Raw genomic sequence first — 23,398 nt, 5'->3', positions numbered from 1 at the left:
GGAAACAGTGACTTGCAGCCCAGGCACTGTCCCCTGTTCTCCTTGTCACTGCCCAACCCGAGCCTTAATCAGGATATTTCTGGACCTCCGCTTCCTGCCCACCCTCCAGGCTTGACCCCAGGTCCTTGGGCACGTTACTAGAAATCTCAAGGTCTATTGTTTCCTCTGCAAAATGGGTGTAGAGGTGTCGCCTCCCAGGACTGTGGGAGGACCCATGAGTTAGCCAAGGTGTGGGGGCTTTGTGAGTGCCCCGATGCATGAGGGGTCTTGGTGGTCAGTACCTCGCTGGGAAACGGTCTGCTTGCCTCCCAGGGGCCCCTGGTTCCGGGTGGAGTCACGCAGAGAGGCCCTTCCAGATGTGTGTTTCAAGCTCAGTCTCTGGAAATGTTGCAGCTGCCACTCTTCTACGACCCAGCTGGGACCCACTGACAGCATCTTAATTTCAGCCCAAGCTCTTTTCCAGACGGGCTGCTAATTAGGGCTAATGGGCAGCTCTCCCAGCTAACTCCCGCTGCCTCCTCCTCCTCCTCCTCCTCCTCTACTGCAGAAGCCACTGAGCAGGGTCACTGGGCTGATGCCCCAGGTCCCGTTTGTGAGTCAGTCCTCTGGGTTAAGCACTGCTCTCCAAAGTCACTGGCAGGTGTGAGGTCTTCTGATGCTTTTGCACCTGACAAATGGGAAGTAGGGAAGAGGCAACATTCCTCCAGCCAGGCAGGCATTCAATGACCACTTCCTACTTCGGCCAGGTCCCTGGAAGGCACTGAGGACATACACATAAGCTAAACCAGAAGCCAAACGCTCCTGGATTCAAATCCTAGTTTAATCTAGTTCTGGCTGAGTGCTCTTAGGCAAGTTACTTAACCTCTCTGAACCCAGGTCTCTATCATAATAATAAAAGGCTAATATGCAAATGGTCATCACACCATGACACCGTAACAACTGATCAGCAGGGACCTGAGGCTGCACCCCCTGCCCCAGCGCCAGGGCCAGGAGACCTGAGGTCGCGCCCCCTGCCCTGGCACCGGGGCTGAGGACCTGAAGCCACACCCCCCGCCTGCACCCCCTGCCCAGAGGGGCTTGACAGGGGTGGGGCCAGCCGAGTCTGGGTCTCACCCAATGGGGGTGGGGCCAGCTGAGTCTGGATCTCGTGTGATTTCGAGGCACACGTGGGTGGGTGGGGACTTGACTCTGGGTCCCGCAGTGCGCCCCAGACTCTGACAGGAGGGAGATTTTCATATACATTTTACTAATTTTCTTTCATCTCTGACACTTCTATTATAGAGAAAGGGCAAATAGCAATATTAAAATATTTCCTCTAATTAATTCCCTTTTAATGTGCACAAATTTCATGCACTGGGCCACTAGTATTTATAAAAATAATCCCTACCTCACAGGGATGTTATAAGACTGAAATGAGATGTGGTGGGCTGAACACAGTGACCAGCACTGCAGCCATGAAGTGGGCAGAAGTCGGAGGGATCATAAGGGCCTTGAGTGCCATCTTGAGAAGCTGAAACTTCATACCCAGAGAACAATAAACAGTAACTATTATTTTTACCATGATTACTGCTGTTCAGTGCTTGTTAAGCACTCCAAAGTGCTGAGAATATGATAATAGCTACAGTTACATAGAACTTACTGTATGCCAAGCACTGTTCTAAGTACTAACTCATTTATCCCCACAATAAACCTACAAGATAGGTGCAATTGTTATCCCCATTTTACAGATATGGAAACTGAGGCACAGAAAGGTTCAATCACTTGCCCATGATCACCCCCTATTTATTTTCTACTGCTGTGTAACAAATTGGCCCCAAATTTAGCAGCTTAAACAATAAGCATATCTCACATTTCTATAGGTCAGGAATCCAGGCACAGCTCAGCTGGTGCCTCAGGTCCTCACTGTTCTTGGCTGGAAGTCTCAAATCCTTCCATGTGGGCCTCTCCATAGGGCAGGTCTCAACGCAACAGCCGGCTTCCCTCGTAGAGAGCAAGTGTGAGGGGTGCCCATGATGGAAGCCTGCGTCCTGTTATAACCTACTCTCAGAAGTGACATCCCATCACTTCTGCTGGATTGTATTTATTAGAAGCAAGTCACTAGGCCCAGCCCACACTCAAGAGCGGGTACTACACAAAGGCAGGAGTACCAGATGCCATCACCTCATTGGGGGCAACCTTAGTGGGTATCTAGCTCAACCAGTAAATAGTGGAGCTGGAGTATAAAGCCAGAAAGGCTGGCTCCAGAATCCACATTCTTGATCCAGAATCTGATTAACATCCCAGCTCCATGATTGTGGCCTGAGTGATGAGACATTCGACACCATCCCTGCCTTTCTGAAGCTCTGGGCAGAAAAGTAAAAGCCTGAGGTGAAAGGTGCATCAACAGCCCTGACCAGTTTGGCTCAGTGGATAGAGCGCCGGCCTGCGGACTGAAGGGTCCCAGGTTCGATTCCAGTCAAGGGCATGTACCTTGGTTGCGGGCACATCCCCAGTGGGGGGTGTTCAGGAGGCAGGTGATCTATGTTTCTGTCCCATCGATGTTTCTAACTCTCTATCCCTCTCCCTTCCTCTCTGTAAAAAATCAATAAAATATAAAAAAAAAAAAAAGAAAGAAAGAAAGGTGCATCAACAGACTAAGCAGGAAGCCATCCTGGAGGAGGTGATGCTGATCTGAGAAGCAAAAGACAAGGTGCAGTTGGCCAAGCAAAGAGGGGTGTGGACGAGAATTTGGGAGCTGGAACACTCCGTGCCCAGGCTCATGTGGAAGACTGCTGCTTTGTGCGAAGGCCAATGTGTGTCTGGGAGGAAGAGAGCTGAATGGATAGAGAAGGAGCTGGAGAGGTGAACAGAGGCAAGATCTTAAAAGAGCAAGTAAAGAAACTTGCATATTATTCCAAAGAACTATGGAGCCATGGAAGGTTGTCTATGGTAAGATTTGTGTTTTTATTTTATTATTATTATTATTTTTTGATATACTAGTATATTTTTATTGATTTCAGAGAGGAAGGGAGAGGGAGAGATCGATAGAAACATCAGTGATGAGAGAGAATCATTGATCAGCTGCCTCCTGCACGCTCCCTAGTGGGGATCGAGCCCACAACCCCGCATGTGGCCCTGATCGGAATCGAACACCGGCCCCTTCAGTGTGCAGGCCAACGGCCTGGGGGACCTCAGGCCACGCCCCCCGCCCTGGCGCTGGCCCGGGGGACCTGAGGCTGCGCCCCCTGCCCAGCAGGGCTTGATTGGGGACTTGAGGCTGTGCCCCCTGCATGGCAGGGCTTTATGGGGGACCTGAGGCTGCGCCACCCCTGTCCTGCGGGGTTTGATGGTGGTGGGGCTGGTTGGGTCTGGGTCTCGCATGATTTCGAGGTGCATGCAGGTGAGTGGGGACTTGACTCTGAGTCCCACGGCGCGCCCCAGACTCTGACAGGAGGGAGATTTTCATATACATTTTACTAATTTTCTTTCATCTCTGACACTTCTATTATAGAGAAAGGGCAAATAGCAATATTAAAATATTTCCTCTAATTAATTCCCTTTTAATGTGCACAAATTTCATGCACTGGGCCACTAGTATTTATAAAAATAATCCCTACCTCACAGGGATGTTATAAGACTGAAATGAGATGTGGTGGGCTGAACACAGTGACCAGCACTGCAGCCATGAAGCGGGCAGAAGTCGGAGGGATCATAAGGGCCTTGAGTGCCATCTTGAGAAGCTGAAACTTCATACCCAGAGAACAATAAACAGTAACTATTATTTTTACCATGATTACTGCTGTTCAGTGCTTGTTAAGCACTCCAAAGTGCTGAGAATATGATAATAGCTACAGTTACATAGAACTTACTGTATGCCAAGCACTGTTCTAAGTACTAACTCATTTATCCCCACAATAAACCTACAAGATAGGTGCAATTGTTATCCCCATTTTACAGATATGGAAACTGAGGCACAGAAAGGTTCAATCACTTGCCCATGATCACCCCCTATTTATTTTCTACTGCTGTGTAACAAATTGGCCCCAAATTTAGCAGCTTAAACAATAAGCATATCTCACATTTCTATAGGTCAGGAATCCAGGCACAGCTCAGCTGGTGCCTCAGGTCCTCACTGTTCTTGGCTGGAAGTCTCAAATCCTTCCATGTGGGCCTCTCCATAGGGCAGGTCTCAACGCAACAGCCGGCTTCCCTCGTAGAGAGCAAGTGTGAGGGGTGCCCATGATGGAAGCCTGCGTCCTGTTATAACCTACTCTCAGAAGTGACATCCCATCACTTCTGCTGGATTGTATTTATTAGAAGCAAGTCACTAGGCCCAGCCCACACTCAAGAGCGGGTACTACACAAAGGCAGGAGTACCAGATGCCATCACCTCATTGGGGGCAACCTTAGTGGGTATCTAGCTCAACCAGTAAATAGTGGAGCTGGAGTATAAAGCCAGAAAGGCTGGCTCCAGAATCCACATTCTTGATCCAGAATCTGATTAACATCCCAGCTCCATGATTGTGGCCTGAGTGATGAGACATTCGACACCATCCCTGCCTTTCTGAAGCTCTGGGCAGAAAAGTAAAAGCCTGAGGTGAAAGGTGCATCAACAGCCCTGACCAGTTTGGCTCAGTGGATAGAGCGCCGGCCTGCGGACTGAAGGGTCCCAGGTTCGATTCCAGTCAAGGGCATGTACCTTGGTTGCGGGCACATCCCCAGTGGGGGGTGTTCAGGAGGCAGGTGATCTATGTTTCTGTCCCATCGATGTTTCTAACTCTCTATCCCTCTCCCTTCCTCTCTGTAAAAAATCAATAAAATATAAAAAAAAAAAAAAAAGAAAGAAAGAAAGGTGCATCAACAGACTAAGCAGGAAGCCATCCTGGAGGAGGTGATGCTGATCTGAGAAGCAAAAGACAAGGTGCAGTTGGCCAAGCAAAGAGGGGTGTGGACGAGAATTTGGGAGCTGGAACACTCCGTGCCCAGGCTCATGTGGAAGACTGCTGCTTTGTGCGAAGGCCAATGTGTGTCTGGGAGGAAGAGAGCTGAATGGATAGAGAAGGAGCTGGAGAGGTGAACAGAGGCCAGATCTTAAAAGAGCAAGTAAAGAAACTTGCATATTATTCCAAAGAACTATGGAGCCATGGAAGGTTGTCTATGGTAAGATTTGTGTTTTTATTTTATTATTATTATTATTTTTTGATATACTAGTATATTTTTATTGATTTCAGAGAGGAAGGGAGAGGGAGAGATCGATAGAAACATCAGTGATGAGAGAGAATCATTGATCAGCTGCCTCCTGCACGCTCCCTAGTGGGGATCGAGCCCACAACCCCGCATGTGGCCCTGATCGGAATCGAACACCGGCCCCTTCAGTGTGCAGGCCAACGCTCTACCCACTGAACCAAACTGGCCAGGGCAGATTTGTGTTTTTAAAAGACTATCCTGGATGGTGTGGAAAATAGAAGATGGTGGCTGGGCACAGGGGAGGGGTGAGGAGGCCCTTCCTTTTTTTTTATTCATTCAGGTCATGTACATTTAGCAACGGGCTGCCTCCTGCATGCTCCCTAGTGGGGATCGAGCCCGCAACCCCTCATGTGGCCCTGACCGGAATCGAACACTGGCCCCTTCAGTGCGCAGGCCGACGCTCTACCCACTGAACCAAACTGGCCAGGAGAGATTTGTGTTTTTAAAAGACTATCCTGAATGGTGTGGAAAATAGAAGATGGTGGCTGGGCACAAGGGGAGGGGTGAGGAGGCCCTTCCTTTTTTTTTTATTCATTCAGGTCATGTACATTTAGCAACGGCCAACTCCGGGTGCTAGTCTAGGCACTGGAGGTACAGCAATAAATAAGCAAGGCTGTTCTCTCTTGGAAGTCACATTCTGGTGGGAGAAAGAAAGACACTCATAAAAGTAATAAATGTAAAAGAAAATTATCAAAGTGATTGGTGCTATGAAAAAATATAATTAAGCAGAGTAGCATTCGAGCAAAAGTGACCACATTAGCTACACTGACCTTAAACCTGAATGACAAAAAGGAGCCGGCCAAGGGAACACAGCATTCCGAGCCGAGAACCAGCTGGTGCAAAGGTCCTGAGGTGGAGGAGTTTGGTTGGAGGCCAGTGGAGCTGAGGCCTAGGAGCCAAGAGGGAGAAGGACAGGAAATGGGGCTGAAGAAGTAGACAGGAGCTAGAACAAGAGAGGGTGGCACCTGATACTGAGCCCTGCGGTAGGGAAGAGAGACAGGAATCTGAGCAGTGATATGAAAAAGGCACAATCCACTGGCCTTGGGTCAGCAAATCAGAGTCATGGTGCTAGGCCCAGGGGACCAGGGGAGCCATAGTAAATGAGGGAACAGGAGCAGAGAAGCTGGCTCAGCCCCAGTGCATCTTGCCAGCAGGTCTCCACCCCCCGCCCCAACACCCCCGGGCCCAGCCAGATTAATATCCCCAAGGCAGACCCAGGTGAAGGCAGCAGGTTAGGCAGCATTTGCATATTTGTTTAATAAAAAGTTATGGATGTACAAAGAAGGATAATTAACTACCCTCGGCTCCCCTCCTCCCCGCATTACCACTGTGGCCCTGAGCACCTCTCCTCCAGCTGAGTCAGCAGAATCCAAGGGGGCACACAGGCCCCAAAAATGTGCACTGACTACGTGTATATTGTGGCCAGTCAGGCCTGTGCAAACAGCAATCCCGATGGTTCTGCCTGAAGTATTTATGCCAGTAGCTAGGGCCACGTTAGCTATTTATTTTCGCAAAGAAATTAAATTAGATAGTTAAATAGCTTTCTGTGTAATTATGAAAGAAATTTACATGAGATGTTTATGAGGAGAAGGGGGATCATTAGGCACCCAAACCCCATGGATATCCATTAGTTGGGAGTCCCCTTATTTCCTCCCGGATACTATAGGGGTGTGGGGAGGGACCCCTCCCAGGGAGAGTCAGAGGGGTGGGAATTCCTATTGCTGGAACACGCGCCCCAAAAGTGTGGGAGCTGTCTGTCTGTCTGTCTGTCTCGGCAGTGGCTCGGAACATGGTAAGTGCTCAGTAAATGCCCAGAATGAAAGAATGGCAGTTCTGCAAAGCAAGGGGTTCCTCCTCTCCGAGCCTCCGTTTCCTTATCTGTAACAATGCCTCCCTCACCAAGTTATTCTGAGAATTAAAAGACATAATGCAAAAAAAAAAAGGCCATTTATTGATTCCAAGTACCATATTGGATCTTTGAAACCATCCTTTTAAGGGTCCGTATCCCCATTTAGTGGGTGGGAGAACTGAGAGCTGACCCCAGCAGCTCAGGGAAGGGCCAGGTTTGAAACCTGCTGAGCTCTGCAACCACCTAGCTTCCTTTCAGGGCGGCCTCGAGCCTCTTTCCCTTGCACTTCAGAGTGAAAGCCTAGTGCCTTCCCCCACACCCTTTTTTTTTATTCATTCAGGTCATGTACATTTAGCAACGGCCAACTCCGGGTGCTAGTCTAGGCACTGGAGGTACAGCAATAAATAAGCAAGGCTGTTCTCTCTTGGAAGTCACATTCTGGTGGGAGAAAGAAAGACACTCATAAAAGTAATAAATGTAAAAGAAAATTATCAAAGTGATTGGTGCTATGAAAAAATATAATTAAGCAGAGTAGCATTCGAGCAAAAGTGACCACATTAGCTACACTGACCTTAAACCTGAATGACAAAAAGGAGCCGGCCAAGGGAACACAGCATTCCGAGCCGAGAACCAGCTGGTGCAAAGGTCCTGAGGTGGAGGAGTTTGGTTGGAGGCCAGTGGAGCTGAGGCCTAGGAGCCAAGAGGGAGAAGGACAGGAAATGGGGCTGAAGAAGTAGACAGGAGCTAGAACAAGAGAGGGTGGCACCTGATACTGAGCCCTGCGGTAGGGAAGAGAGACAGGAATCTGAGCAGTGATATGAAAAAGGCACAATCCACTGGCCTTGGGTCAGCAAATCAGAGTCATGGTGCTAGGCCCAGGGGACCAGGGGAGCCATAGTAAATGAGGGAACAGGAGCAGAGAAGCTGGCTCAGCCCCAGTGCATCTTGCCAGCAGGTCTCCACCCCCCGCCCCAACACCCCCGGGCCCAGCCAGATTAATATCCCCAAGGCAGACCCAGGTGAAGGCAGCAGGTTAGGCAGCATTTGCATATTTGTTTAATAAAAAGTTATGGATGTACAAAGAAGGATAATTAACTACCCTCGGCTCCCCTCCTCCCCGCATTACCACTGTGGCCCTGAGCACCTCTCCTCCAGCTGAGTCAGCAGAATCCAAGGGGGCACACAGGCCCCAAAAATGTGCACTGACTACGTGTATATTGTGGCCAGTCAGGCCTGTGCAAACAGCAATCCCGATGGTTCTGCCTGAAGTATTTATGCCAGTAGCTAGGGCCACGTTAGCTATTTATTTTCGCAAAGAAATTAAATTAGATAGTTAAATAGCTTTCTGTGTAATTATGAAAGAAATTTACATGAGATGTTTATGAGGAGAAGGGGGATCATTAGGCACCCAAACCCCATGGATATCCATTAGTTGGGAGTCCCCTTATTTCCTCCCGGATACTATAGGGGTGTGGGGAGGGACCCCTCCCAGGGAGAGTCAGAGGGGTGGGAATTCCTATTGCTGGAACACGCGCCCCAAAAGTGTGGGAGCTGTCTGTCTGTCTGTCTGTCTCGGCAGTGGCTCGGAACATGGTAAGTGCTCAGTAAATGCCCAGAATGAAAGAATGGCAGTTCTGCAAAGCAAGGGGTTCCTCCTCTCCGAGCCTCCGTTTCCTTATCTGTAACAATGCCTCCCTCACCAAGTTATTCTGAGAATTAAAAGACATAATGCAAAAAAAAAAAAGAAGCCATTTTTTGATTCCAAGTACCATATTGGATCTTTGAAACCACCCTTTTAAGGGTCCGTATCCCCATTTAGTGGAGGGGAGAACTGAGAGCTGACCCCAGCAGCTCAGGGCAGGGCCAGGTTTGAAACCTGCTCAGGAGCTCTGCAACCACCTAGCTTCCTTTCAGGGCGGCCGCGAGCCTCTTTCCCTTGCACTTCAGAGTTAAAGCCTAGTGCCTTCCCCCACACTTATGTGTAGCCAGGGAAACCCAGACCCAGAAAGGAAGTGTTATGCCAGTACCCCACTGAGCAAGCAGGGTGGAACCCTCCTAGGCAGCCACACTCACCTCCCAGGGGCTGAGCAATTAGCCGGGCTGATTAGCACTGATTGCAGCCCCCTGCGGGGCGCCCATCTCAGGGCTGGGCCTGCGGAGGAGAGTACAGTGCCCTGGGGGTCCCTCTCATCCACGGGAGGAGGCGGGCTGCCAGGAGATCTGAGCCCCAGAGGAACATGCAGGAACCTCTGCAAGGGCCAGAAGAAACATACTTGAATCCCAAACTGGGAAACGGAAGCCGAGTTGAGGTCCAGACCTCCTGAATTCTGGTTCTGGCTCTGCCACTGGAATTAGCTGTGTGGCAACATAACCTTGCCCGCCTCAGTTTCTTCATCTATAAAATGGGAAGATAGTAACAGTCCATTCCTCCCTGGGTTGTCAAGAGGACAAAGTAAGATTCTGTAGGTAACACGTCTGACAGGAAGTGAGCGCTCAGGAAACATCATTGCCACTATTATTCCCCAATCCCTGAAAGTGGAAGGCAGTGAACCGTGGCTTTCACCAGAGGCTGGGTGGTTTGATTGATGGATGCGGAGAAGGCTCTGCCCTCGGGGCAGGCAGGCAGTGTGGGTGGCCTTCCCCCCCTGTGAAGTCCTCCCATCTTGGAGGTGGTCTGAAGGAGACACCATGTATTGGTCGTTGGTATGTGCCCAGCGATGTCATTCTGGTGAACCCCACTACTAGATGAGGACCTGGGTGCCGCCAGCAGGGTGTGTGCACAGATCACCCCTCCAGGGAGCAGAGCTGAAATCCCTACCTGGGCCACCCTGACCCCAAAGCCTCGGGGCAGCTGAGGCACCAGCCTGAAGCCCCCTTCTCTGCAGGGCAGTCACCTGGCCCGAGGCGGCCCTGACTGTCCCGGGCTCTGCCGCGGCCAGGAACCGGGCTAAATAGGGCACGAAGGACTTAATGGAGGATGCTAATCAGGGAATCCTAGGGAAGACGCCAGACAAGATCCAATTAAAATGCCAGCCTCTACGTTCCCCTTTTTAATTTTCCACAAATTAGCTTAAAAGGGGAAATGGAAATAAAGATATTAGATATATTTTTTTTTAGCCAAGAGGGAAAATCCTTTGAGGATTATATTATTTGTTTCTCTTTTTAAAAAAATAAATAAATAAAATTGCTTTCAGCTGAGGGATCTGTGTTCTGACTCTAACCCCCGTGGAGGCAATTTTCAGAGCCTGCTTGTTAGAGTGTGTGCATGGTAACCCCTTTATGACATAAAGCTCCATTTCCTGAGCGAGTGCTTCCTGCGTGCTTCCAACCCCACAGCCCGAAGGTCAGCGTCCTTGCACCTGTTCACGTGTGACGGAGGCTCAGAGGGTGAAATGATTTGCCTGAGGCCACACAGCTGGGAAGTGGTAGCGCCTGGGTCCAACAAGCGTGGGCTCCCCACTGCAGCCAGGCTCTTGTTCAGCCCCAGGCCCTGGTCCCATAGGAACCTGCAGAGTTAAGGATGGGGACACATGGGGCGTGGCCTGCCTGCTGCATGGGACAGGGCCGGCCTGAGGTTGTCAGTGTTCCAGAGGCCCTATGGATCTCCTGGCCTGCACACAGGGCGGGCAGCCCGCCCTCCTGGCTTTGCCAGGGTGGCAGTGGTTTCTGACCCACACAGGAGCTGGGTCTCAGTTTGCCCTTTGACACCCCCAAGCTGGGACCCAGCCCATTCATCACTGTCTCCTGGCAAAGGCCAGCTCCTGCCCCCACCCCCCAATGGTGACTGGCCCTGGTAACTGGTACCCTTGATGTCACTGCAGTGTCCTCTACTCCTGTATCTCTCCCCCCACCACGACTCTCCTGTCTACTGGAAATACTGTTTTGCCAGTGTGCGAACAATACAAGCTGAGGCTCCATGACTACAGCCCCTGCCCCCCGCCCCCCAGTCTCCCACATAGGCAACAGCCCCCTGAGCAGCCCCAAAGCCTGAGGGTACTCCCAAGCTCTCCTCCAAGTCCTGGGCAGGATCCTCACAGAGACAAATCTCCCACCCTTCTGGGCTGTGTGCTTTTGGACAAGTGGCTTCACCTCTCTGGGCCTCCATTTCCCTCTCTGCCGAATGGGTATAACAAACATCTAGCTTGAAAGATTGTGATGAGGGTTCGATGAGACCAGTCATGCCAGGCCCTGGCACACAGAGGATGCTCAGTAAATGTTCCCCTTCTCCCTCCAAAAACTGGGAGGTGAAGGGCCCCGGTAGGATGAGGATCCCAGAAGGAAGAAGAGGCAGGGAGGCTGAAAAGATGAGACAAGACCGCCCTTGATGAAGTGCCGAGGCCACTGAAAGGGAGGTCAGTGAGGCAACAGAGGGGCCAGTGACGGATGAAAATATCTCGGCTGCCTCCTGACCTGGTAGAAAAGGCCAACCTGACGCGTCCCGGGTCATGGCCAGTGGAGCAGCGTCCCTGCACCTGGGCACTGGGAAAGCCAGAGCCCGCAGTGACCAAGGCTCATCTGATCTTGTCTGGTGGGATGCCTGAATCAGAGGGTGACCCCTCAGACCTTGGATGGTAACCCCCAGGCTGGGGGTCCCCAGGCTAGGGGTTGCAGTCGCATTTGGAGAGATGCCTGAATCTGGGGCTGTGCCATATTTGTGTGGAAGCCCAGGTCTGGGGCTGTCGGTACTGGGGTGAACTCTGAGCTTGGGGCTGACTCTGGCTGTGAGCTCTGGGTTTGGGAGTCTGCAGGTTCACAGTTGGTATTATCCAGACTGAGCTGAACCCCACGTCTGTCTGTGAGCCCAGCCTGGAAGATTTCAGAATTCAAGGTAAGCTCTGCATTTGGAGTATGCTAACAGCGAGCCCCAAGGTCTTAGGGTATCTGTGAACACTGCGTCTGAGGCGTGGGGTCTGTTTAACAGCGGTTGCCAACCGGTGGTCCGCGGGCCACTGGTGGTCCGTCAGGTCCGAAAGGTTGGCGACGGCTGGTTTAGGAGACCTGTGTGTGAGGGTCTGCACCCACCCAGGAGGTGTGTTTAAGAGGCAGCCAAGCATCTCAGAGCAGGGAGGAAGGAGTCTTGGAGGGGATCCCTGGGCAGCAAGCAAAGACCCACCCAGTTCCCCGTTCTTATATTCATTCTTCGCCCTTCTTTCCATGCACACAGTCCTCATCTCTTCGGTCTCACCCTTCACCATCAGCCCCACTCCCCCACCCCCGCCTCCACTCTGAATTGCTGACTCTGCGGGAACTGCTGTTCTGAACCTCAAGTCTCAGGCACCTCCATAGTCCTTCCCTGGGGTGAGGAGGATCAAGGGATGAGGGAGAGAGAACCCATCAGCACCTTCTCCCTCAACAGAGCAAATCCTCCCCAAATCACCCTTCAGGGCCCAGGAATGGCAGATCGGATTCTTGGGGAAGCCTGCTGCCTTATCTCTGGAACAAGCATTTTGCATTTACTCCCCCAAATGTGTTGCCGAATGGCGTCCCAGCCCATGGCTTCCAGCCATCTGCAGAGAGAAATCCGGTTAGACCTTGTATATTAAGTCCCTGACAATCTTGCCAAGGATGCTGGTCATAAAAGTCTCCTGGTTTTATCGCTGGTAACAGACACAGAGTGAAATTAAGTTGTCTTATCAAATTTTGATAATATATATATATATCCCTCTAGAGGGGAAGTCTCTGCCTAGGGCTTCCATGGGATGAGCCCAGGATGGGGACGGGGATGGGAGTGGGGGTTCCTGGGGATGCGGCACAGGCTGCGGGCCATCCTGGGGAGCCTGGCAGGACTGACCCACAGGAGGGCAGGGACTGGCATCCTAAGTTTCAGTGTCAACCAGGCCTGGATTTGAGACCCGGCTCTGTCATTTCCATGCAGGGTGAACTGGGACAACGTACTTTACTTCTGAGGGCATCAGCTTCCTCCTCTATAAAGTGGACATGATGATAAGAGTGCCCACTTCCTGGGTCGGTGTGAGATTTAAATGAGATGCTACATGCAGCAGCTTAGCCCAGGGCTTGGCATGTGGTGAGAGCTCCGTACGTGTCTGTGATTTGGTGATAGGGAAAAGGGAACAAGGGCTGGGCACTGATACTGTCTGGTTCATTCTCTTCCCGTTGTATAGGTGGGGAAACGCAGAGGGAGAGTCAGTGGACAGTGGTCACACAAGCGGGATGGGTACCCAAGTCACCCGTTTAGGATGGAGCCATCCCCGCTACCTCCCACCCCAACTGGGCCTCCTGAGGAGGCTGGAGGCTGCCACTTTTCTGCCTCTGTCTACAGTCCCACCATTCAGTGCCTTGCCCAGGGCATGGACAGCCATGTCAGGACGCCTGGCTGTCCCTTTGCTAGAGGTATAGACTTCCAGGACATTGACCAGTGTTAGGTTTACACAGGTCAATCAGCTAATCCTGGGAAACGGGTCCCACTGTCCCAGGAGGGGGCTGTCACACTCCAACCAACGCCTGCCGGATGGAATGGCCCGCCTTCCTCCCACTGCTGGGATCCCATGCATGGCCACCTCACACTTGGGCATACCTCTAGTGACCAAGGGCTCACCACCTTACCAGGCGGTTGTTTCATTTCCCCAACTTGTCTGACTTCGAGGCTAAGACTCTCATTCTGGACCCACACCTGCCACCACAACTTTCTTTCAGCACAGCCTGAGTGCCTGCGCGCCTCTGGGTGCTAATGGGTTTCTCTGTGTGTTTTCCAAACGGTGAGTCCTAACGGGAGAGGAACTGGACTGGCACAGCTCTATATTCCCAGAGGCCAGGGCCTGGCATATAAAAGGTGCCCCAAAATAACAATAGCTGACATTCATTGAGCACTTACTATGAGTCAGACATGAGTTACATGCATTAGCTCACGTAACCATTCTAATAACCTGGAGACACTGCTACCATTATTATCTCTAATCTATGGAGAGGTGACGTAGCTTGCCCAAGGTCACACAGCCAGGACGTGGTAGAGTCAGACTGGAATGCAGGCACTGAGTGCAGAGCCGCTACTCTCACCTCCCAGGTATTCCTGAAGATTGTTTGCAATGAAGGAAGGAAAGGGGAAAAGGAAGGGCAGGCCCAGGCATGTAAATCCATCTCTTCCAAGGAGTCTATACGCCTGGAGGGCAGAAAATGTATATTACTCACCTCTCTCTCTCCCAGCACGGTGCTTGGCAAACATTAGGTGCTCAATAAATGTTTGCTAAATGACTGCTTATCCTCATAGGCATATTTTTCTCCCCCACCATGCCGAGGGCCTTTGGATGAGGAACTGCGTTACGTTCATCTCTGAAGAGCTGTCACGAGCCCATTCTGTGTGGGCACCAGCCCAGGACGATGGCTTGGCAGCTAATGGCCCACTGTACAAAGAAAATCCTCCTCCTCTGCCACCAGGGGTTCCAGTTGGCACGTGGAGCCCCGCTCTCCCAGGGATGTGCCTTTACTCAACACACAACCTGCAGAGCTGTCCGTGGAAACCCTACTCTGGCTCCCTGGGCCTGGCACTGAGCCTGAACACGCACTAGGCATTGTGAATGTTTGTTGAACGACTATTTGCCAGGACTTGCCTGTCTCCTACCCTTTCTGCCCGTCGCCAGTCTGAGTCCCAGGAGAGCGATCGGTGGAAGAGCCACCAGCTGGGTGTCATGTAGCAGAGGTGCTGATGGGAGAGTTTGCAGACATAAGAGGGACAGACAGGGCCAGGCATAATTGGTAAATATTTGTCTATCTAATCAGAGGGCCTTTTAATTAGCAATTTCATCCACGCAACTGGTTTATTTTTTTTTCTTTCTGCGGGAAGTCAATTAAATGTAACAGATGGAAGAGAACATGGGGTTTTCCTTGTCTCCCACCATCTGTCCTATCCCACCACCACCCCCAGCTGCTCCCACACCTCATTGGTAGAGCTGCCTGCCAGTCGCCAGAGGAGGCGAGGCTAGGGGACTGATGAGCAGGAGCAGGGTCTCAGACACCTACAAAGCCCTCCTTGGTGCTTCTGTCTTGCCTGCCACCCACGCCAGGCTGGTCCTGAGGTCCTCCAGGTCCTGAGAGCCTTTGCCAGCAGGGCATCTCCCCTTCCTGCCTGCCTGGGAGCCAGTATCGAGGAAGATGTGCTTGTTTGAGCATCCACTGCAGGCCTGGCGGGAGCCCTGTCCAGAGAAGACTCTTCTTCAGTTCAAAAAACCTCTATTGACTGTTGGCTCTCTGCTGGGCAACGCGCTGAGCACTGGGGATATAAATTGAGCAGTCCCTGCCCTTCAGGAATTTGTAGCCCATTGGGGGAGATATTCATTCATTCATTCATTCACTTATTCTTTAAATATTTATTAAGCAACAAGCTCTGTGCTAGGCCCCGACGACACAATGATTAATGTGTCCTGACTTTAAATGACTCCGTTAAGCAGAGGAGACAGGCACGTAAATTCACGCATTCGATAAGTATTTATTGAGCGTCTAGTGAGCCAGACACTGCTCTGGCTGTTGGGGACACAGCAGTGAACAGCACAAGTTCCGTGTCCTTTCTAGTGGGGGAGAGACAATAAACAGATGGATGTGTAATGACAGGGGTGATGGGCGGTGTGAAGAAAAATAACCATAACACTGTGTGGTGTGGGGTCTAATTGAGCTCTGGAAAAATCCAGAGACTGTTGGCATGGCCTACAAGGGCCCTGATCACCAACCCCAAATTTCTCTCTCAGATCATTCCTCCCCACCCCCCACCTCCCAGGCTGCATTCCAGCCACATCCACCTTCTGATGGTTCCTCCAAGACTGGCCCCTCTGCCTGCCACCCACTTCCCCCTAATTTTGCCTGGTTAACTCCCCAGCTGAAATGTTCCCTTATATCCCCTCTGGGTCTCACAAGCTGTGTTGTGTTTTTCTGCTACGTTCCTGCAGCCCCAGCATTCCCTGCATTCCAGAATCTTCTTCCAGGTTGGTGGTTGCCAGGTACTCATCTGTCTCCCTCGGCCTGTCTGGGAGCCAGGCCAGGGTCCAACCAGGTGTGTCTTGCTCCTCTGCACTGTCTCACCAGCACCAGGCACAGGGCCTGGCACATGCCTCATCACCTATCAATCAGTATTGGCTGGACTGGATTGAACCAGTGGACAAAAGGAGAAAGGGCATCCCACTCAGGCGTCAAGATTTGCAAAGACAAGGGAACTTGAAAGGGTCCTAAGTGTTTCGGAGATGGGGAGCAGCCCAGTGTGGCCAAATTTAAGAGAAGAGCCGGCACGAAGCTGGAGTTAAGCCTTGACTGCCAAACTAGGATGTCGAGACTTCATCCTGGTAAGCCTATAAGCCAACTTCAATCTTTCACATTCTTCTTCCATGATTTTGCCAGAGATTCATGTGTCTCTCTACTGTTTTAGCTTTTTCCTTTAAAGTATCACTTTTTCACGTTATCCTATATAATAAAACCCTAATATGCAAATCGACTGGTCGCTAGACACGCACTGACCACCAGGGGGCAGACACTCAACGCAGGAGCTGCCCCCTGGTGGTTAGTGCGCTCCCACAGGGGGAGCTCCACTCAGCCAGAAGCCGGGCTCAGGGCTGGCCAGCACAGCGGCAGTGGCAGGAGCCTCTCCCACGTCTGCCTCCAAGGCAGTGCTAAGGAGCAGCGAGCCCAGCTTCTGGTTGAGTGGTGCTCCCACAGGGAGAGTGCCGCTCAGCGAGAAGCCGGGCTCACAGCTGGCGGCTGGTGAGCGCAGTAGCGGTGGCGGGAGCCTCCTCTGCCTCCACAGCAGCGCTAAGGATCCCTTGGGGATGTCTGACTGATGGGTTAGGCTCACTCCCCACAGAGCAGGCCTAAGCTGGCAGTTGGACATCCCCTGAGGGGTCCCAGATTGCGAGAGGGCATAGGCCAGGCTGAGGGACCCCCCTCCCCCAGTGCAAGAATGTCGTGCACCGGGCCTCTAGTTTTTTAATAATAGCTTTATAGAGATATAATGCATGTAGTGTAAAATCCACCCTTTTAAATTGTACAATTCAGTGGTTTTTAGCATATTCACAGAGTTGTGCAACCAGCACCACTAATTTTAGAACATTTTCATCACCCCAAAAGAAAGCCTGTACCTAGTAGCAATCACTTCTCATTCCCTCTCCCTCCTGCCCCTGGCAACCACTAGCCTATTTTCTGAGGACTTGTAGTATCAAGCGCATACTACAGTGATAGGAAGATAGTGATATAAAGAATTGAGAAAGGAATTGTATGTCCAGGAAGAGAAAGGAATCAGGGGAATTCCTGGATGTTTAGCCATCTACTGAAATGGCAGGCAAGAGGGGAGGTGGAGCTCTCGAGTAACTCGGGCTCCATTTTGCGGTAGAGAGCGCTGTTGGACATCCAAATGGAGATGTCAAGACAGCTGGAAATTTCCCTGCGTCTGGAGAGATGCATTGGGGAATCACTAGTGGAGTTTAAGGCCACGGGACTGGATAGAGTCCCAGACAAGAAGGGGCCCGCAGCAGGACCCCCTGCACAGCCGCCTCAGCGGGCCAGATGCAGAGGAAAAGCCACACAGGAGACTGGGGAGAAGTAGCCAGTGACGAGGATGCAAACCAGGAAGCATGGCGTTGAGCCGACAGCAGTCGCTGTTTGAGAAGAAGGACAAGAGTGGAGAAATCGAGTTTCCAAACGCCCCAGTGTTACTGAGTTCCAGCAGATCCAGTTGCGTGCTGATGGCTGAGTCTGAGCCTGGTCTCCCTTTGTCAAGAGCTGTAAGGACAAATGGCCGCCGAACCTCGATGCCCTCCTTGGCACTGAAGGACTGGAAAATCCCCGGGGACGCCCGACCATGCACCACCAGGGTCTTCCCCAGCCCTCTGGGCTCTCCTGGCACACTTGGGGGACCACTTCTATGGGCAAAGGGGTCACTGAAGGCTATGGGCATGGGGTGACATGGTCATATTAATGGGGTGGAGTGTGGGCTGATGGAGGAGAGACTAGGCCGGAACTGCAGGGGCAAGGGAGGCGTGACCATCCTGGTGAGAGATGTAAGGTCTGGTCTGTAGCAGAGGAGACTGAGCCTGGAGATCTTCCGGAGCTCACCTGACCCCCTGTGCAGCCCTTCACGCCTGACTCAGCCCCTGCGTTTCCATCTTGCTTTTTGTTCATCCCTTCAAGGTCTCTGACCTCCCACACCCCGTGTATTCCCACTCTGCCCCAGCTAACATATACGATGGCAGAACTTATCGAGGGCTTACTATGTGTCAGGCATGTTCTAAGCACTTTACATGTATCACTCATTCAATCTTCACGCCCTTCCATTTTACAGATGAGCAACCTGAAGTGCCGAGATGGCTAGCAAGTTGCCCAAAGTCACAGAGTGAGTAAAAGGCAGAGCTAGGATTTCAACCCAGGGGCTCTGACCCAAGTCCCTAGTACAGTGGTAGAGAAAGTGGAACTAACCTCCCATCCTGCAGGAAAGCCCTCCGGCAGTGAGCCACGCCTTGCTACTCTGGTGATGGGCATTTCACCACCTCCCAGGTCAGTCTGCTTTGCTGGTCAGGTTTACTCGTAAATCCTTCTTTTGCTGTCCCTGCAATCCATCTCCCTGTAACTTCTCCCACTGGCGATGCGCCAGGGGGCTGGGGAGCGAGTGGCATGGTGGCATATGGGTTAACAGAGGTGGGGCTCTAGCGGACTTGGGTGAGGAGCTGTGCAGCCTGAGCACGTCTCTCATCGCTTTGGGTACCTGTCTCCTCAGTTGGGAGCCTGGACGATGACAGAACTGCCTCTGTGTTGTGAGGATGGTGTGGCAGACGCTTAGCGTGTCCCCGGGCCCACTGTGAGCTCTGGGTCGGTGGGAGCTGCCAGGGTGATGGTGGTGTCTGCCCAGTCAGGCGGTCCCTCCTTCCCTGGGAGCCCTCGCTCCTCCCCTCAAGGTCATCACTGCAGGTCCTCAGCCCCAGTCCTGGATGCCGTCTGTCCCTGGCTCAGCCCTGGGCTTCACCCTCTGCCCCTCCTCTGCCAGGCCCCCTGCAGCTCAGGTGAGCCCAGCTGCACCTGCTTCCTAATCAGGATGCCAGGGGCCCCCCACGCCCCCCACCCCCCTGCAGGCTCCCAGGAGGCTCCTCGCTAATTTCTCTTCCTCAATCAGCCAGTCCTCTCATGGCCTCTCAACTGATTGCCCCTTTGTTCCCTGCCAGGCTGGTGCCACCTCCAGGGCCCAGCTTGCCCGTGACCGCCCTGCATGCCCTGCCCGCCTGGCTCTGACCCTTAGGCTGTGTCTAGGCCTGCAGGCTTCTGAGGAGACTGGGGTGTGACTGAGGCATGTCAACAAAACCATTTGGAGTGTGTGATTGTACACAACACACACACACACACACACACACACACACTCTAAAGAGAAATATCAACACACAGGAGCAGGAAGCAAAGCACTTACAGGCACATTCTTTTAAAGGACATTCACATTCACCAGGAAAATACACATACACTTTTGGAGACAAAAAAACACAAATACAAGCCACCCAGGAACACGCACATGTACGCACACACACACTCCAGCAGGTGCTCTATCCATTTCAGCTCTCCTGGCCCCTGCCCCCCACTTCCAGGCCCTCCCACTTTTTGACTCTTTGGCTGGGTTAGTTCATGCCCAAGACCTTGGCCTGAGAGAACACAGATAACAAAGCAAATCTCATTTCCCGAGTGAGTCTGCATCTGGCTCCCGCCCCAACCCTGCTGCAGGCCTGGGGCTGCACTCACACACCAGCCCCAACCCGGCCTGATGGCCTGGCCGCCTGGCCCTTATCATCCCCCAAAGTCCCCGTGCTCCTTCCTGGGAAGAGGAGGCCCAGGGGGACCCAGGGCAAGGCCAGAGAGAGCTGGAGAGGGCTCCTCCTGCCAGTGACCCGGGAAAGCCCCCCCTCTGTTTCCCTGTGGCTGGGGCTGGCCTGGCTCCAGGGGTGAATGATTGCATCCCAGCAGGTTGGCTGCATCTACTTCCAGCTCAGCGCTCAGGGTGGATGGGGTCCCCTGAGAGCTGGCTGAGGTGGTGAGGGGGAGGCAGGAAGGCTGTGGCTCCGTCATTCCTGTGGGTCCTTCAGCACTAGGCCCCTCCCCTGGTTCACCAGCCTAAAGGCCATTAGTCGGACAGGGTCTCTGCGGGAGGGGACCCAGACACTGCTGGCCAAAGGGATGGAAAGGGACACCAGGGCTTTCGGGACCTGCTGGCCCAAACCTTTGCCCTGCTCCAAGGTTGTGGTTCAGCTGGACACACCAGTCCTGCTATAAAAGATGTTAAAATACTGAACTATTCCCAAGCATGTTGATACATGGCGTTGCCCAAGCTCTCCAAGCAGCCCCAACACACTGGTTCCTTCCCTGGTTTTCTCCTCTTTTCCAGAAATTAAAGAATCAACACCTGGCTCAGCAGGGGGCCTCTAGAGTCCCTGCCCTTCTGAGAGCCCATCTGATTGGTTCCTGGCCATGATGACTGGTGGGTAACTAAGATGTAGAGTGTCACCCAGGATGTGGTCCCTGACTCTGCTGCCCCCCCACCCCCAACCCTAGGCCCATCCCCGACCCTTAATTGCCCCTGGTCCAGCTGCCCTTCTCAGTTTGCCCTGCTCTCTCTCTGACTCGGGGAGTCTTCAACGTCAATCACAGGCTGCAGGGTCTTGCGTCCAGCTCTTCAGAGAAGAGTCTTGTTGTCTTGTTGGGCAGGAGGCTGCAGGGAGAGTTGGGGGCATAGAGGGAACACAGTGTCCCCGCCAAAGTCCTCCCACGGGGAAAGTCAGAGGAGTCCCCTCTCTGGGCCTCGGCCAGGGGGCAGTGGCAATGGCCCTCCCCCTGAGTCTCAGCTTCCTCTGCCACTCACACCACCGCAGCCCCATCCAGCCAGTACCTCCATTATCTGTACAGATTTACTTCACGATAATTTCATTTCATCCCTAGCTCCCGAAAGATGGATTGGCCAGCGAGGTGACTGCAGATTCTGCGTTGGGCTCATAAATTTGCTGCCCCTCTGTGAAGCTTCCACGGAGGGGGGCGAGAGTGGCCACCATTCATCTCTCCCTGCCGCCTCCACTGTGGACAGAAGAGAGGGCGGCAGGAAAGCATGGGGAAGGGGAAATCTCCCAGCCCTCAAACTGTTATGGTTCTCTCTCCACCTCTGTTACAAAGAAGGCTACTTGTCACGTGGCTGGCAGGGTGACCTGCCTTCCCCTACCAGGAGGGTGGGCTCTGGAGCTGGCTGGGGGAAAGGGAACACGAAACAGGGGCGGGTGTCCCTTCCTCCCTCCCATCACTGGTCATCAGGAGGCTGTGCTGGGCAGGAGAGGGAAGCTTGTCCACAGTAGCTCCTTTTACAAGCGCACAAGCACACACACATCGAACAAGCACGCACGCATACACACACGGAATAGCAGCACGCCCACACTAACACCTGCTAGAGAAGAAATCACAAATGCAATCGCAGAATCAGAGCAGCTCGGGAGACAGGAGCATGGGACTTGGAACCCGGGGAAGCTAGACGTTGATACTGGCTGTCCTGTGTTTCCGTGGGCCACTTACTCAACCCTTCTGAGCCTCACCTTGTTCAGCTGCGAGAATAACTAATATTCCACCACAGGCTTGTTGTCAGGATCAAAAGAGCTAATGTGTGAGAAGCACCTGGCACATAAATGGTAGGCAGAGTCATGATTACTATGTCTGTACGCGTGCACACACATGCGCATGCACACACACACACACCTCTTCACTCTCTCCACAGCCTGATTCTGTTTCTCCCCTCTTTCCATTTCTGCACCGTTCCTAACTGACCTCTCACCTCTGACCTCCAGGAAATGCCCAGACCTGTGTAGCCCAGAGCCCCCAGGGGCCACATCCAGGTCTTTCCTGGCTCTCCTCCCAGCCTTCCTCCCCGACCCAAGTCACCTCCCTCATCCTGCTCCACACAGTTCCATCTGCCCCCAAACGTCACACTCCCGGATGTCAGGAACCCGGGCACAGGCCAGGCTACCGCTCGGAGTTCGTCTGGGACGGGATGGATGAGAGGACAGAGTGAGTGGAGGAAAGGATGTCACGAACAATGTAAAGTAGGAGCAGACACCCAGATAGGGAACGAAGGACTAAACCAGTGGTTTCCAGTCCTGGTTGAATGTTAGAGTCACTGGGAGGTTCCAAAAAACAATACGATGCCTGGTCGGCTACCATCACACCCCACGGCACAGACGTCTTATGTAGTCGGTCAGGGGTGGGACCTGGGTCATTGCAGGGGACAGGAACCCAAGCTTGGCAGCTAGACGGGCCTGAGCCCCAGCCTGGCTGTCTGACTTGGACGGGTCACTTCCCCTCTCCGAGCCTTGCTTCCCTCATCTCCGATAAGAAGCACGCCAGCCCACGAGGGCTGCGGTGAGGACAGTGGGCGCCGGTCTGCAGCACAGTGTCTGGCCCTGGTCGTGCGGGAGCAGAGGGGACCCTCTGGGGGCCAGTTGAGCCCCGGGCCTCTAGGGGGACTGAGGTTTCTTGTCATCCACCCCCACCTGGCGCATTCCCTCCAGGGCTGCTGTGCCCTCCTGCTTGTCTCCATATTAAACATTAGCCCCCTGCCTTCCTCCAGCCACAGGCCCAGCCTTTCATTTCCCCAGCGCCCCCACCCTCCACATGAACACTTCCCTGGGGTTCCGGGTGGGATCAGGCCTCCAATTAGATTCACACAAGGACTCATTTCTCCTCCCACTGGGTTCCAGGATCAGAGGGGGACCGATTGGCAACTCTGCCCCTGATTCTATCCAGTCTCACTCCTGCCTAATTAGTATGCCAAGGAGAGCCACGCCACAGGCCCCAGGATTTGTTTGCCAGCCGGCCAGCTCCCTGTCTCCCCAGTTCAGAGTGAGTAATTCTGTCCCTCCCAGGCCCATTTAAGGGAGTGAATAATTAGTTACATTCAATTAGGCCTCTCGCGGCCACGGTGGCTCCTGCCTGCCTCACTTGGGGGGACAGGCGCACTAATGAAATGGCACATGTCTGCCACAGGGGAGCTTGCGTTAAACACCGACAGCCCCCCACCCCTTGTGGGGGCGGAGGGCGTAGAGGGAATGGGTTGGGCAGGAGAGGAAAAACAGAGGGTTGGACACTGGGGATGAAGGCAGGAGAGGAGAGGGGGCGAGAGGGGTGAAGAGAAAAGGGGAGATGCAAGAGGAGGCGTGGAGAGAAAGAGGAAAATCAGGGGGGACAGGACGCGGGAAGGACTCAGGAGGAAAGGGGAGAGGAGAAGCCACCTACAGTCCATCACTATGGAGGCCTGGCATGAATCAGGCTCCGGCCGTACAATGGACTCCTATGCAGCAATTAAAAAGCATGTTGTCGATCTATATT

At 52.9% G+C, this 23,398-nt stretch overlaps 1 protein-coding gene across 1 annotated transcript in view; it reads left to right on the top strand.

Annotated features, from left to right (window-relative positions):
- The window catches only part of CDH22 (cadherin 22, type 2), a 125,052-nt gene extending 105,764 nt beyond the window's left edge, over positions 1 to 19,288 (top strand). The window contains exons 14-15 of the mRNA XM_014536384.1: positions 19,047 to 19,062; positions 19,222 to 19,288. Coding sequence (XP_014391870.1) covers positions 19,047 to 19,062; positions 19,222 to 19,288 — 83 coding nt within the window. The remainder of the gene's footprint in view (positions 1 to 19,046; positions 19,063 to 19,221) is intronic.
- Positions 19,289 to 23,398: the final 4,110 nt, after the last annotated feature.

This window comes from Myotis brandtii, unplaced genomic scaffold, assembly GCF_000412655.1.
Source record: "Myotis brandtii unplaced genomic scaffold, ASM41265v1 scaffold161, whole genome shotgun sequence".
Classification (NCBI taxonomy): Eukaryota; Metazoa; Chordata; class Mammalia; order Chiroptera; family Vespertilionidae; genus Myotis; species Myotis brandtii.
The sequence above is the reverse complement of the archived record's forward strand: the minus strand, read 5'-3'. Positions and strand labels throughout refer to the sequence as shown.